General features: G+C 45.6%; 1 protein-coding gene across 2 annotated transcripts in view; it reads left to right on the top strand.

The window, feature by feature from the left end:
- The window catches only part of DOCK5 (dedicator of cytokinesis 5), a 144,827-nt gene that overhangs the window by 102,846 nt on the left and 25,276 nt on the right, over positions 1-16,705 (top strand). For both annotated transcript variants that reach the window (XM_079954907.1, XM_079954908.1), the window contains exons 29-38: positions 990-1,084; positions 2,672-2,750; positions 4,481-4,581; positions 7,614-7,672; positions 8,499-8,653; positions 10,589-10,674; positions 11,335-11,491; positions 11,574-11,614; positions 11,769-11,859; positions 14,364-14,483. In XM_079954907.1, the coding sequence (XP_079811033.1) occupies positions 990-1,084; positions 2,672-2,750; positions 4,481-4,581; positions 7,614-7,672; positions 8,499-8,653; positions 10,589-10,674; positions 11,335-11,491; positions 11,574-11,614; positions 11,769-11,859; positions 14,364-14,483 (984 nt within the window). The remainder of the gene's footprint in view (positions 1-989; positions 1,085-2,671; positions 2,751-4,480; positions 4,582-7,613; positions 7,673-8,498; positions 8,654-10,588; positions 10,675-11,334; positions 11,492-11,573; positions 11,615-11,768; positions 11,860-14,363; positions 14,484-16,705) is intronic.

The following is a 16,705-nucleotide window of genomic DNA, read 5'->3' as shown; positions in this document are numbered from 1 at the left end:
ATTGATGGCGCCCAGGGGAGCATGCTGGAACACAGCTGTGTGACCTTTGCAAATGTGTGGCGCTTGGCAGTGTTGGGAGACAACCCTCCCTTTTTTACAGGCATCCTGTATGGTGTGCCCTTACTCTGGGGATCTTAAGGAGCGCAATGGAGACTTTTTCTGATCTTCCTGTGTTGGCACAGAGTAGGTGAAAGCAGCCAGCTGTCTTTTGATTTATTTCAAAATTGACAGTTTACTACAGGGAGTGTCCCTACTACTGTTGGAGTCTCTGGGTAGTATCCAGTGTTAGTCATACTCAGAATAGGCCGCTTGCAATTAATGGACGTGACTAACTTAGGTTCATTCATTTCAGTGAGGCTACTCTAAGCAGAACTTATTTTGAAGACCTTTCCTAATGACATGAAATCCTGTTTAGTTTGCAGTGCAAGATCTTTGACTTTTTAAAAATCTTTTGTGGCAAACTGCTGAGGGTAATGTATAGGGTCCCATCCCCTTTACCCTCACAACACTCTCGTGTAGTTTTGGCTGAGAGGGACTGGCTGTTCTGAGGTTCTTGGGGTTGAGAAATAAAATGGACTATCCTGTACAAGAGCGTGGGCAGCTGACCAGAATACTGAACAGAAGCACTCCATGCTGCAACATTTTGCTGCAGGCCCCACTACCTAAGTATGCATAAATGTTATCCACAAAGCCCCTGTACTGGGGGACCTTGAAGTACACAAGCTCTTTTTCCTGCACATTGACCAGCCCATCATAACAAGCATGTCACTACTATTAAAAAATAATTTGTTATTTACGACCAAAAGACAGGTCTGTGGAATAAAACCTAGAGATTTACAGGACATATTTCCCTAGATTTGCTATCAAGATGTCATTTCCTGGATTTGGACTCATCCCCATTCTTTTGAGATGTACAGAAATTTGTCCGCTGGTATAGATGCTGGGTTTATATAACTCCATTCTTTTTTATGGTTTTCTTTGCTTTATAGGATTTCTTGATGGAAACCTTCATCATGTTTAAGGATCTGATTGGCAAGAATGTCTATGCAAATGACTGGATGGTCATGACCATGACACAGAGCAGGTAAAAAGTCTGTTCCCATACTTGATTTAGACGTTGTGTCCGCCCCCCCCCCCCCCAAGATGGGAACATGGGGCTTTAATTTATTCATTTAGCGCAGCACATAAAGCTGTGACTTTTTTCACATTCATAGAAGCCATGTTAGAAATGCTGAACTTAAGAATACTCTCATATATCTCTGCCACATGTAGCCATTTTGCCGCTCACAGAGGTTTGAATAAGGCAGGGATGGAGGGGCATAGAAGAGCTGTGAGGATATGTGAGGCTTGAAGGAGCTGTGAGCCAGTGGGATGGGGGGTGAGGTGAAAAGGGAGTGGGTGGGGCTTGGCAAGGGGGGTGACGGACAGCTGAGCCAGACCAGAGTCTGGTAATGCAGTGCCTCAGAATTCCACCAGAAGGCTGGAGCCTCTCTCTGATTGGCTACCAAAAGGGGGGTGGAGCCAGCGCTTTGGGAGGGAGAATAAAAGGAGCCGTTTGTGAGAGAGGATTCAGATGGGGAGGTGGATTGAGGGAGAGAAGGAGAGTCAGGGATAGTGCGTTCTGGTCTCTGTGCGACAGCCATTCTGAGGAAAATATCTCCAGCTAGAGAAGGAGCCTCAAAGCTTAGATAGGAAGACATTGTGTGGTGTCTTGGGAGAATATTCAGAGAGGAGTGAACTGGGGGCTGAGTTGGGGAAGGAGAAGCTGTGAGGACACCGTCTCCTTGGGTCTCATGTCAGTCAGGAGGGGAGAGATCTTCTAGGAAGAGAAGAATCCAAATCCAGTCACAAGGGAGGGAGATCCTGGGTTTGTTATACTTCTAGAGGTACCTCAGGAGTGGGAGTGAGAAGAGTTTGGGGAACAGACTGAAGGTTCCACCTTCTTTAAAAACCAACGTATTACGCTGTAACATCTACACAACAACTAAGTTAAAAACTGAAGTGAAATAACTGGAAATATGCAGAGTATTTACCATCTAGGCTAGAAACCCATAACATCTGAGGAGTAATAACTTAAAATAAGCAACTGAAGTTTAAAAGAAGTTGTGCGTTTTCTACCTTATTTAGAACCCTGTAATATCCACTAGATTTGGTATAATTATTAGTAAGTTAACTGTTCCCTGAAATAATTTTATCTCCTGAAACAGCATTTGTTTTTCCAGCTTTGTTCTACATAATAAATCTTTGTTACATGTTCATCTGCCTGAGTGTCCCAGGTATCAAAGTTTTACCTCACACAAAAACTACAAGTTGACCATTGGTGATTATAGAGTGTGTAGAGGGGGTTTGCCACAATTGGTGGTGGAGGTGGAATTGCTGCAGGGGGGTTAGACATTCAGCAGGAGGGTGGGGAGTAGGTAGGGTTGGTGAGCAATGTGAGCAGGTTGTGCATGCTACACTGATATTTTATGAGAGTAAATGAATCCTTTAATAAATAAATAAAAATGACTGATTGACACCATTACTTGGGAAAATGTGTAAGGCAGATCACATCAAATATCTTGCAAGTGCCATGTGGGCCACCACCTATTACTTTTTTTACCAGGATGGGCAAGAGATTTGAGCTTCTCTTTTTGACCTTTTCTCATCTGTACTGACTTTACTTTTCCAGGATTTTCCTCCGAGCCATAAACCAATACACCTCTGTGCTCAACCGCTTCTTTCTCGATCAGGCAAGCTTTGAACTACAGGTAAGGATGAAATGCAGTCCTGCTTTGATCATGAATCATGATCAAAACATGTTTTGATCATGAATAAAAGATGTTGGCGATGGCCATTTGAAATTGGATTCTCAGTCAAAAAAAGGTGCCAAGGTTGAAAGGTTGGATGATGTTTAGCTGTTTGGCTCAGAAAGAAACACCTGCCTGAAGGTAGGGATGGAGAAGAACTTTGATTTGTCCAGATCTTTAAATGGGACTGACCTAATTCACACCTCCCAGACCAATACATGACTTTGAACAGCTGGTACCCTAATCTTAGGGTTGTGGGTTCAACCCCACATTGGGCAAAAGATTACTGCATTGTAGGGAGTTAGACTAACCTTGGGTCTCCCATCATCCCTAGCTAGCAAGACCAGTGGTCAGGGATGATGGGAATTGTAGTCCGAAAACAGCTAAATACCCAAGGTTGGCAAACACTGGACTGGATGACCCTTGTGGTCCCTTTCAACTCTACAATTCTAATTCTGATTTCATACCTCTCTAACTTTTGTGATACAGTTTTCAGCTGAAAAACATAGCAAAATGTGTATTTTTATATTGTATTTATTTAGACAGTTTCTATACATATACATCTCTGTGTGTGTCTTTAAAGCAGGATATAACTTATTTTAAAACTTCATAAATTTAAAGATCTAATATAAAAAAATACCAGGAAAAGTCCGCATAATGGAAAACCATGATTATTTAATTTATTATTATTACATTTATACCCCTTCTTTCCTCCAAGGGGCTCAGGATGGTGTGCATGGTTCCACCCCTCCCCATACTATGAGCAGAACAGTCCCATGTGGCAGGTTAAGCTGAGAGACAGCGACTGGTCCAAGGCCACCTAGTGAGCTTTATGACCAAGTGGAGATTTGAACTCTTATCTCACAGGTCCAGCAATCTAACCACTACACCATGACTCTTAACTAAATAACAGCTAAATGGAGTATCCTCTTAAACATCAGGAAAAATTAATATACACAAGGCCGGACCTTGGTAATATGGCCCCCTGTGCAAGGCCAAAATCTGATGCCCTTCAGCCCTACCCTCTCCCAAACTAAGGGAAGCACCATGCTTTGGGAAGGAGGTGTGAGGCTCTGGCAGGGTGCTAGAGCCCCCCTGCCTCCTTCCCAAAGCTGGGAAGTGCTAACTAAGCTTTAGGAAGGAGGTGGGAAGGCGCCCCATGGCCCCTGCGCCCTGTGTGGGGAAACCAGTCACACTGCCCTAAATCCACCTCTGAAAATACATGAGAATTGATTCTAAAGAAATACAGTGGAAGTCCCACATTTTAGCACAATGTAAATAACAAATCCACGAGAGAATAACAACTAAAAGATCAACTTTTTAAAATAATGCCATTAACAACTAGACAAAAGAAAAAAAATAACTTGCTCTTTTCGGCCCACCAATCAATCACTCAGCTGAACAAGCCAATCCCTTTATATTTCCAAGCCCCAACACAACAATAAACACAATTTAATTACAACTAAAATGCTGCTCAGTTCCACTCAAGCATATCGTTACATTATCAGCACACTCGCAACCAGCTATAAACCAATATACTCAAACAGCATGACCGCTGGTTGGGAATGATGGGAGTTGTGGTTAATCGGCATATGGCTCCCCTGACAGTTTCCTCATCGCTGCTCAAGGTCTGAGACTTGTGACATCTGTCCTGTGCAGTGTTTCAACCATGTTCTTCCTCTCCTCCACAGCTGTGGAATAATTACTTTCACTTGGCAGTGGCCTTTCTTACCCACGAATCTCTCCAGTTGGAGAGCTTCTCCCAGGCTAAACGGAGCAAGATAGTCAAGAAGTAAGTCTTCATGTGAGTTTCTCCCCACTGCTGAACTTACTGGGGACACATTTTGCACTTTCAGCTGCATGTATTGAAGGAGGCAGATGTATCTGTAAACGTGTGGCGAATATGTCCCAGGGAGCTTTGTCCAATTGTCACTCTCCAACGTGCATCCGCTGGGGTTTTTATGAGCACAACTCATGCCTTCAGGCTTTATGGCAAATGACCTTCTACTTTCTACCGCTCCTCTGTCTCTGGATCCAGGATACACAAATCTTACTTGATCAAATCAGTTTTAAAACTTAAATCCAGTAGTGACCGGTGCTCACTAGGACTTTTAGGACAGGGAGACCAAGAGTAGGTGGAGCCTGGGCCACTGACAGGCAGTGTCGTTTTGTCCCCATTCTCCTCCCTTCTGAGTTTTACAATGGGCAAATCTGAGAATGAGGCGCAAGCTGCCAGACAGGCCCACCCGCTGTCCTGGTTGGCAGTAGGAACTCGGGCAAGGGGCTGGCTGAGAACAGGCTGAGGCTAATGGGGCACTGCCCCATTTCCTCTAATGAACCAGCCACCACTGATTAAATCTGTCTACATTTGCATATGACTGCAAGAGTTTTGAAGAAAAAACACCTGCTCACATTGCTTTTGGTGTCTGCTCATGTTGCAGCAAGTGGCATCTTAGAAGAGGCATTCTCTTCCTGTGTTTGTAGAAGTAGGGGTAATATTTCTTCTAAAATGCCACCTGCCACTTGCAGTTTTTACAAGTAAAAACAGTGTTTGTTTGTTTGTAGAAATGGCTTGTCTGCAGATAGTACATATCTGAATTGATCCAAAAACGGGGGGGGGGGGGGGCGTATTTGATTAACTCCACCTCCCCCAACCTGGTGCCCTCCAGGTGTTTTGAAGGTACTGTTCCCACCAGCCCCAGGCAGCACACACAATTGTCAGGGATGATGCAAGCTGCCCAAAACATGTGGAGGGCACTAGGAAGGAGAAGATTGATTAAAGTGGGGCTGGAGTACTTGTGGTCCTCCAGATGTTCCTGAGCAGCAACACCTATCATGCCTGACCATTGACCATTCCGGCTGAGACTGAGTTGGGACCAACAACAACGGGAGTCCTACCTTTAACTCCAAACTGCTACCTGGGGTTCACTTTTAGCTTAAAAAAATAATAATCATTACAAGATACAGCAAAGTGTCTCTAATTATTGCAGGGTGAGCTTTCAAATATCAGGGAATAACTAGATGGTGTGGTCAGGAAAGCTATAAAGGGTGGGAGTCGGGTGTCTCAGAGCCACAGCAGGCAAGGAAGAGATTAAACACCCCATGCACCACAGTCCTAATGGAAATATCTCCCTCCACCACCCACACCTTTCCTATTAATTATTCTTTGTCCCTATCAAGTGAGACTCTTGGCATCATATCAAGCTTATCCCTTAGAATCTGCCTCCATCAGATGTGTGGAGCGTTTCTCCTTTTATCTTTCTGCTCTCTTTCTACTCACCCTTTTTTTTTTTAACAACAAGTGAAAGCAAGACCATGGTGCATCACACTTAGTAGGAGGACAGCCTAGTAATGGGCTCATTGTCCACAAGCTGAAGATCTGTGCTTCATGGCAGGGAGGGAAACATGTGGCCTTCCTGATGTTGCTGGATTAGCCTTCCCATTAATGCTGACCATTGGCTGTGATGGCAGGGGCTGATATCAGAGTCCAGCAACTTCTGGAAAGTGAATGTGGCCTGGTTATTGCATTCATTGCTTTGGTACCTCGCTTTTTCTCCAAGGAGCTTGAGGTGGTGTACATGGTTCTCCCTGTCTTCATTTAAGCACCACTTAAGCTGAGAGGCAGTAACTGGCCAAAGGTCACCCAGTGAGATTTGTGGAGGGGTGCAGATTTAGAACCCTGGTCTTCCAGGTCCTAGTCTGACACTCTAACCACTATACCACACTGGTGTAAGCATGTTTTGCCTGGGTTCCTGGTGAGATCAAGACCACTCTGCTCCTCCAATGGTTCTTTTGCTGCTGCCCTTAGTTACAGTTTGGCTTAGTGTGCCATCCAAACCTGGGCTTAGGGCTTAGCCCAGCCAAAACCACAGGAAGAACCTTGACTACAGTCTGAAAAACTTCGCTGCAGACCCTCTTGGCTCTTAAGATCAGCAGAAGGAGGCCCCTCTTGGTAATTCCACTGCCCTCAGACGTTTAGGGAGTGGTGATCCAGGAGAAGCCATTCTATGTGGCAATTGTGGCATTCCCTCCCCTCTCAGGTGCACCTGGCACCTTCCTTGTACAGCTTTCATCATATGCCAACAACATACCTTTTTACCCTGGCGTTTGATACTTCAAATATGTATTTTTGGGCCCCACTGTAGCTGTGATTGCAATTTGTTTCAAACTGTATTTTAAACTGTCTTTTATACCGGTGTAACCTGCCTTATTGCAGGGACGCAGGTGGCGCTGTGGGTTAAAGCCTCAGTGCCTAGGACTTGCCGATCGAAAGGTCGGCGGTTCGAATCCCTGCGGCGGGGTGCGCTCCCGCTGCTTGGTCCCAGCGCCTGCCAACCTAGCAGTTCGAAAGCACCTCCGGGTGCAAGTAGATAAATAGGGACCGCTTACCAGCGGGAAGGTAAGCGGCGTTTCCGTGTGCGGCTCTGGCTCTGGCCAGAGCAGCGATGTCACGCTGGCCACGTGACCCGGAAGTGTCTCCGGACAGCGCTGGCCCCTGGCCTCTTAAGTGAGATGGGCGCACAACCCCAGAGTCTGTCAAGAATGGCCCGTACGGGCAGGGGTACCTTTACCTTTACCTTTAACCTGCCTTATTGTGGAGGGGAGGGGTAATAATTCTAGTAGTAGTGGTAGTAATAAGTCTAATAATAGTAGTAGTCTGGAGAGAGCTATAACACAAGCATGAGTTCAGACAACATACTATGGCGTGGCTTTCCTCAGCGCAGCAGAATGAAGCTACCTCTGAATGTGCTCTCTGAATATATATTAATTGACTGATTTTCCCTGGATGTTTCCGTCACTCTTTCACACACACTTTCCTTGTAGATATGGGGACATGAGGAAGGACATTGGCTTCAAAATAAGGGACATGTGGTACAATCTAGGTAAGTTTCATGCATCACCTAAGGACCTGGGGAAGCAGCTGTGGGAATCTCAGAGACCAACTGCAGAGAGTTTGCAGAGGTTTTTCCAGTATAATCCACATGGACAATTTAGACAAATTCATGGAGGAGAGGACTGCTGAAGGCTACAGAGCAGGATGGCTGTGCTGTGCCTCTACAATTGGGAGGCAGCGATGCTTCTGAATACTAGTTGTTGCAAATCACAGGCGGGGAGAGGGCTCTTGTGCTCAAATACTGCTTTGAGGGTTTCTCTCAGCATCTGGTTGGCCACTGTAAGAACAGGATACTGGACTAGATGGGCCGTTGGCCTGATCTAGCAGGCTCTTCTCATATCCTTATGAGACTGGCATCCTCTCTCCAGGATTTCATGCCAGGAATCCCTTCCCAGCTGGAGATGCCAAAGATTGACCATGGGACCTTCTGAAGACAAAGCAGATGCCACTGAGTTGCAGCACTTCTCCAAATAATTGAAATAAAGCTCAGTTGACAAATTCTGATATCAGTGCAATTGTAGAAGTAATCCAGTCTCCAGGGGTCAGCTTCCCCTAGTGTTTCCCCTTCCCCTTCTCCCACCCACCCATCTTGTGCATCTGTGTCAGAGAAGCATTTAATCCTAGAGTCCCCTGCAGGAACTAGGGGAGGTGGAAAGGGAGTGGTCAAGCAGCAGATGCTTCCATTGTGTGTTTTGCATATGAAAGACTAGGAGACGATTAGTGGTTGGGAAGCATCTGCCTGTGTTTGCCCTGGAGACCTGTAGCAGGCAAAGCAGCCATCTGCTGTGCCCCTAATCCCCTTTTTCTGTTTTCAGGGCCTCACAAGATCAAGTTCATCCCCTCTATGGTAGGCTCGATCCTGGAGGTGACCTTGACACCTGAGCCTGAATTGCGAAAAGCAACCATCCCTATATTTTTTGACATGATGCAATGTGAATTTAACTTCAGCGGGAGCAGAAACTTCCATATGGTATGGACCAGCTTGTAAGGGGGAAGCAAAATAAGGGAAGGTGGAGGCAATGGGAAATTGAGAATTTGGTTTTAGGCACTTTGAAGCAGAGTTTCTAGAACAAAGGATAGAGTTGATAAACAACCAGCATCAAACCATGGTTCAGCTGGTTGTCTCAACTGGGTGGCTGCCTGGTTTCTAGCAGAAGGTTGATCTAAGTGGGATTATTGAGGAAAGGAAATAAAGAGTTTCCCCTTGTAGGTTCCTAGCAGGGATTTCAATAAATAGGAAGTTCTCTAAGGCAGGTCATAATATTTTGTCTATCTAGCCCAGTGCACTCTACTTTGACTTCTTTAGCCCCTTACTTGTTTGATATGTGTAAAGAAGCTACACAGTGAGCTTGTTGGCAAGAGTAGATGATATTGTATTTAGGGGTGCCCAACTCTCCCAGCAGTGACTAGGTGGCAGGGATCATTATGTGGTCTCTGCGGGACCTCCTCCACTCTCATCTTGGTATGTTCCAGTCATTTATCTTTTGAGAGGCTCTAGGTCTCCTTGAATGCCTAGCAACATACTGGGATGACATCATGGGTTCATTCTGTATGATGGCGTCATAGTTCACCCTCAGTTGTGGCACAGATCCAGCATTAACCTCCATCTTCCTGCTCTAAAATCGCATGGGGACCAGCAGGAAATGTGTGGTTCTACTTCAGAGCAAGGTTGGCAGGCGCTGGGACCGAGCAGCGGGAGCGCACCCCGCCGCAGGGATTCGAACCGCCAACCTTTCGATCGGCAAGCCCTAGGCGCTGAGGCTTTAACCCACAGCGCCACCTGCGTCACCTGCCAACCTAGCAGTTCAAAAGCACCTCCGGGTGCAAGTAGATAAATAGGGACCGCTTACCAGCGGGAAGGTAAACGGCGTTTCCGTGTGCGGCTCTGGCTCGCCAGAGCAGTGATGTCACGCTGGCCACGTGACCCGGAAGTGTCTCCGGACAGCGCTGGCCCCTGGCCTCTTAAGTGAGATGGGCGCACAACCCCAGAGTCTGTCAAGACTGGCCCGTACGGGCAGGGGTACCTTTACCTTTACCTTATTTTAATGTAGGAAGTTCAGAAATGCCTGCCATATTTGCCATTGTTTGTTAGTTGCAAAAGTGTGCGTTGGAACAGGATTGGCAGATTTCTGGCTTGTCAGATTTGCTTCATTTTCTACTAGAACCCAGAATCTACCTGAGTCAGGTTGCATCTGTCATCCTGTTGGAAGTAAAGAACAGGATGCCTTTTGAGCCACATTCCGAGCCTAGATATTTGGTTTCAGTACCTGAACAGATTAGGGATGCGGGTGGCGCTGTGGGTTAAACCACGGAGCCTAGGACTTGCCGATCAGAAGTTCGGCTGTTCGAATCCCCGCGACGGGGTGAGCTCCTGTTGCTCAGTCCCTGCTCCTGCCAAGCTAGCAGTTTGAAAGCACCTCAAAGTGCAAGTAGATAAATAGGTACTGCTCTGGTGGGAAGGTAAACGGCGTTTCCGTGCACTGCTGTGGTTCACCAGAAGCGGCTTAGTCATTCTGGCCACATGACCCGGAAGCTGTACGCCGGCTCCCTCGGCCAATAAAGCAAGATGAGCACTGCAAGCCCAGAGTCGGTCACGACTGGACCTAATGGTCAGGGGTCCCTTCACCGTCACCTGAACAGAAGTGAACTCGTTGGCCTTTTTTCACACGCAAGTCCAGTCCTAGTTAGCTTTCTTTATTTCAGCTGCCTAATTGAGGTGAAAACAAGGTATTTTGCTGCTACTATTGTTAAACATTTCGGAGTCAGAAATCCTTGCCAATATCTTGCAAATCACCCAGCAATCTGCTAATAGATCTCAATCTATCCTCTGTCCACTCCTGCGGTAGAACAACAATAGATCATTCTCTCTGTGCGTGTTTTTGCTTTTTTGTCTGTCAACTTGTAGTTTGAAAATGAGCTGATAACAAAACTGGATCAGGAAGTTGAAGGTGGTCGTGGGGATGAACAATACAAGATTTTGCTGGAGAAACTGTAAGTGTGTGAGTGTTTTTGCTTGCCTTTCTAGAATCCCTTTTCTCCCTGGTGAGGTGACTCTGTCTCCCTCAGTATTAACCTTCAGGAGATATTTCCCTATTTACCCCAGCATTTGATGGCTGAAAGGCATTATTCCTGGAGACCCTGAGATCAATGATTGTGAATGTTTTAAAAAGTTTTTTTTATTATTAAAAAAAACTTTTAAAGAGCTTTAAAAGCTTCTTTTTCATTGTTATTTTTTGAAAATGTTCTGCAGTTGCGGTGTCTGCCGTTGGTATTATTAACAATAATAAAGTTCCACTAAGATGTGACATTTTCTTTCTGTGCTTCAAGTGATTGGATCCAAAAGTTGCATGACTGGAAGGCTTCTAGCACAAAAGTGCCTCCCCACTGCAGACGTCCACTAGTGCAACGTTGGCCCTAACACAACATAGGGTTGAATCCAACTAACCTCTACTCAGAGTAGACTGGGCCCTTTGAAAGTAATGGAGCCAAGTTAGCAATTTCTATTAATTTCAAGAGGTCTACTCAGGGTATAACTGGCATTGGCTAGAACCCATAATGTTTTATTTATTTGTTGTAAAACTTAATTATAAACTTCTGATTTTCTCTCTCTTTGTCTCCCACTTCCCTTGTACCACACACGTGACCCTGCAGCCTGTTGGAGCACTGTCGGAAGCACAAATACCTCTCGAGCTCAGGCGAAGTCTTTGCTCTCTTAGTTAGCAGCCTGCTAGAAAACCTATTGGATTACCGGGCCATCATGCATGACGGGAGTAAAGAAAACCGCATGAGCTGCACTGTCAATGTGCTGGTATATACCTTTTGGTTTGCATTATTCTTATTTGTAAAAATCAGTTCAGTTATTCACAACCATACTTTTTTTACTTTTGTAGAATTTTTATAAAGAAAAGAAGAGAGAGGATATCTACATCAGGTAGGCCATGTTACCTTTAGGCTTCACTGCTTTTTCGTATGAGGCATCATTGTGTAGAGAATTCTGCCTTAGATCAACAGGCTGAATTAAATGATATTTGAACAGCTTCTGTGCATGTAATTCCATGATAATCTGTTTTCTCTTCCCTTTCTAGATACTTGTATAAACTCCGGGACCTACACACAGGCTCTGAAAACTACACCGAGGCAGCATACACACTTCTCCTTCATGCAGAGTTGCTCCAGGTAAGTGTCTTAGGTGCTAAAGGGTGGCATTGCAGCAGTAGCCAAGTCAGGATTGTTTTTAGCAAGGATAATCCAGCTACCTCTGTCCAAAGACACCTGGGTGCCTCAGGTAATAGTGAGATCTTAAAAGCACTCTAAATTGGAAACCTGATCCTTAAGGGAAGTGTAACCCAATCCATAGCAGATTGAACCCCACCTCCTTGTTGAAGCAGTGAGTTCCCCCAAATACCCTCATCTTGTCTGGGATTTCTATGTGGGATGTGTGTCAATGAATGGAATGTTTTGGAGATATGGCTATATCTATAGCTTTCAGAAGAGAACTTCTCTTTGCTTAGAAGAATCATGTTGTGGAATTGCTTCCCAAGAAGAATGACAGACTATCTAACCCTGCCTCTTTCACAGTGCAGAAGATACAGAGATTCAGCATCCCCAATAGCTCTGCTGAAGACATCCATTAATTGTTTCCATTCTCAAAGTGTTCCGACCACCAAAATGTTCTTCTAATGTTCAAGTCTACTGCCCTGTAATTTAAACCCTTTAGATCTAGTTCTGCTTTCTGGGGCAGCAAATAAGAACTCTGCCCTCCTATTTAACAAGTGTACAACCCGAATACACAACTGTAGAGCTGTACACTTGCACAGTTATTTACATGCAACATTCATAGAATCATAGAATTGTAGAGTTGGAAGGAATCCAAGGGTCATCTAGTCCAACCCCCTGCAATGCAAGAATCTCAGCTCAAGCCTCCATGACAGATGGCCATCCAAGGAAAGGAGAGTCCACAAGCTCCCGAGGGAGACTCTTCCATTGTTGAACAACTCCTACTGTCAGCTTTTCCTGTATGTTATTTGGAATCTCCTTTCCTGTAACTTGAGGTCATTGGTATGAATCCTACCTCCAAGAACAGGAGAAAACAAGCTTGTTCCCTCTTCCTTGAGATATTTGAAGATGGCTGCCATATCTCCTCTCAGTCTCCTCTTTTCCAGGCTAAACATATCCAACTCCTTCAAGCATTACATTCAGCAAGTGCACATAACAGCTGAATTTATAAACTGTACACCCTTTCACACAAAAAACAAGAACAGTTGTACATTTGGTAGCAACAGCTTGTACCTGTGTTCAGTGTAACTTTTGAAGAAGCCTTGTATGACATACTGTAGCACCCTGCTTGTGGTTAACGCTTAGCTGGAATGAAATATTCAACGCAGCAATAGAGAAATTAAAATAATTTAAAATAACTTCAGGGAAGTTTTTAATATGTGACATTTTAGTGTATTTTTCATCTCTGTTGGAAGCCGCCCAGAGTGGCTGGGGAAACCCAGCCAGATGGGCGGGGTACAAATAATAAATTATTATTATTATTATTAATAATTTATTTGTCAGACAAATAAATATGAGGCACAGTGGTATATGGTTACCAAGCTCTGGCCTGGCCTCCTGCCATTCTGGCCAGCACTTATATTTCCTTAATCCAGCCCCCTTGCTCCTCCTGTGGCTGCCTCTGTCCAATCAGCCTGGTTGAAATTCCTATTGGCTGTTTGCTAGAACCAATCACAAAAGATACACCCATTTCCTCTTGTCCTTTTATGGGAAACAAAAAGATATATATTCTTCTATCTATAAATGACAAATAAGTAGTAATATATCTTACATGTGTCTCAACAAGGAACCTTAATTACCAGCTCACCTCGCCCTATTGCCCTCCAAAACAAATGGTTTAATCTTAAATTTTTATCTTAAACAGATGTCAAGGATCTTAAATTCACATCATGCTCTAATGATGTTTCCTGCTTGACAGGGGGGGCTAGGCTGGTGGCTGATGGCCCCTGTGATCTCTTCCAACTATATGAAATAAGAATCTAGCATAAGGATTTAACATTTCTTAGCTTCTAATTCCTTTGCATAATTACATTTAAGCCAATATATTTAATACATAACATAGATAGCTTTTTAAAAGGAAAAGAAATCTTAAAAGGATCTCAGTTTAAAAAAGAAACAACTTTAGAAAAAGACTTCCCAAAATACTCTCTTCCTTTCTGCCAGCTAGATGCTTTTCCATTGCTCTTGACCTTTGAACCTTAGGAAAATATGGCTCAAGTTTAATGGGAGGCACATGGTTTTATTTTACTATTTACCCACTCTTAATTATGTTTTTCTCTGCTTTTTTATCTTCTGTAATATGTAGGGTCAGTGTAACCTTGGCTGTCAGCCTGTAATTCCCTTTTTACGACTTTGAGAATTGTTTTCTGCTATAAATCAGGGGGCCCCCTTGTCTAGGAGGAAAAACATTGCCAAGGTTCTTAGGCAGCTGCTCTTCTGCCTGGCATGAAACATTTGAAGATCTTTAAGCTCATTTTAAAATACAGGCCCTGATCAAGCCTCAATAAAAATGCAGGCTATGATTAGATGCCTCAATACCTCTTGGTATTTTAAAGAATGCTGTCATATCATCCCTCAGGTACCCTTCTCAGAATGACTTTGATTTGTTGTTTCCTTTATCCTAGTGGTCTGATAAGCCGTGTGCTCCACATCTGCTTCAGAGGGACAGTTATTATGTCTATTCGCAGCAGGAATTGAAAGAGAAACTCTATCAAGAAATCATTGTTTTCTTTGACAAAGGCAAGGTGAGTCTGTTACAGCAGGATGAGGCAGACAATTTCCAGGACAGTTTTCTAACTGGCCTCATGGTAGTGGTGGGTGTGGCTCAAGAAGTGCAGAATGATGGATGTGACTCTCACCTTTATGTGACTCGCCTCTTGTGTGCAAACCGCACAAAAGCCAGATATCATCCTCATCATTTTTAATTTGTATACCGTTTTTCTATCTTACAATACTCAAGGCAGTTTACAAGCTGCAGAAACAAGGAATGTACATCTTATAACAATCAATGCAATACAAAAATAAGCATCCTACATAAAAAAATGTAACATTCAACAATCACTAGAATAGTATAGAATAATAATATCAGCATATAAAAATTAAACAGAAATTCACTCTTAACAATTTCAATAAATAATTTCTAAACTACTATCAATAAAAAAAGGGACGCGGGTGGCGCTGTGGGTAAAACCTCAGCACCTAGGGCTTGCCGATCGCATGGTCGGCAGTTCGAATCCCCGCGGTGGGGTGAGTTCCCATCGTTCGGTCCCAGCTCCTGCCCACCTAGCAGTTTGAAAGCACCCCTAAGTGCAAGTAGATAAATAGGTACCGCTTTATAGTGGGAAGGTAAACGGCGTTTCCGTGTGCTGCGCTGGTGCCGGCTCGCCAGAGCAGCTTCGTCACGCTGGCCACGTGACCCGGAAGTGTCTCCGGACAGCACTGGCCCCTGGCCTCTTAAGCGAGATGGGCGCGCAACCCTAGAGTCGGACACGACTGGCCCGTACGGGCAGGGGTACCTTTACCTTTACCTTTACTATCAATAAAACAACGTCAAGCCACAGTGTATAAAATAATACAATACAAATTGAGAAGCAGAGACTGGAGGGTGGGGCAAGGCAGGTGGAATAAGGCCTTGCCTGATGAAGTCTCTCCCCTCACAGTTCTTCCTCCAGGCACAGCTTCCTTATGAGGACTCCTAGGGCTGGAGGGTGGGGCAAGGCAGGTGGAATAAGGCCTCTTCACCTAGGCAAGCAAGAGTAATTTTTACCCTTCCATGACACATTCAAGCCAAGCAAAAAGTCCTCTTCAATAGAGTGTGAAGCAGACCAGTGAGGGGTGTGGCCTGGACAGTGGCATAGCATGGGGGCGGGAGCTGGGGGGACAGTTGTGCCAGGCACAAAACTCTGGGAAGGCACAGCCAGGCGCCCCAGCCCCCCTTCTCCTTGTGGCCAGCTCAGGGATGCCCATGCACTTCCCACCCCTAGGCCAGCCAAGAGGCAGGGTTGGGCCAGCTCGCCCTTGTGCACTGCACAATGTGCCAGGCCCATGGGGAGGGAAGATGAGAAAGAGGAACCACCACTGCTGTGCTCTCTTTCCCTCTTGCTCGAATGGCAGCATTCCAGTGCAAATGGTGACAGCAACTCCACATCCACAGCGAGGCTTTCCTTCTCTCCGTCCTGTCCTGTCCCCCACCAATGAGTGCTGTAGCCTTCTCAAACCGAGGGGCAGACAGGCTGAGGCAGCTGACTTGAAAGCTTTGCAGGGCTCTTTGGCTTGCACCCCTGAGAGGGGTGGGGACGAAAGGGGTGGGGGAGGCGGCTGGGCCTGAAGGGAGAAGGGGAAGAGAAAGAGAAGGGAGACAGAGAGGGAGAAAGAGCAAGCTTGGGTCCTGAGGGTGAGCAGGGCTGGAGGCTGCCCTGACGTTAGTTCCCTCAGTCCATCCAGGGCACCTGCGTACACGCTTCCTTATTTCCTCGGTGCCAGATCTGTGTCACTGCACGCCCCCCCCCCCCAGCTTGCTGCCACCCAGTTTCCACAAGCATCACTCCCATCAGTTCATTCTACATTCTACTGTTTACCCATTGGGCTGCGGCTCCAAGCCCCAGCACCAACCATCTGAGCCACTATGGCTGCCATTTCCAGGAGGAGAACGAGAGAAGGGAAGCAGGATGGAGGGAAGGGGGAAGAGAAAGAGAAGAGAGGGAGAAGGAAAAGCAGATTGTGGGGAAGAGAGAGATACAGAGCTATGGCACCACTCCTTGCTAGCTCCCTCCGCCACCACTTGGTCACCACCCACCTGCCTGCCTCTGCTCCAAGCCAACTGCTCTCCTCACTCTCTCAGCATGCACCCCAGTAGTGCTTGGCCATGGTTTACTGGGCACAATACTTGCCTTGCCATGGGCACTGACAACCCACACCACACCCTGGGCCTGGGAGAGTCATGAGACCCAGATACAGGGACCTGGGG

Source organism: Podarcis cretensis, assembly GCF_951804945.1.
Source record: "Podarcis cretensis genome assembly, chromosome: 15".
In the NCBI taxonomy this organism is placed as follows: Eukaryota; Metazoa; Chordata; class Lepidosauria; order Squamata; family Lacertidae; genus Podarcis; species Podarcis cretensis.
This window is presented reverse-complemented; position numbering and strand designations above follow the sequence as displayed.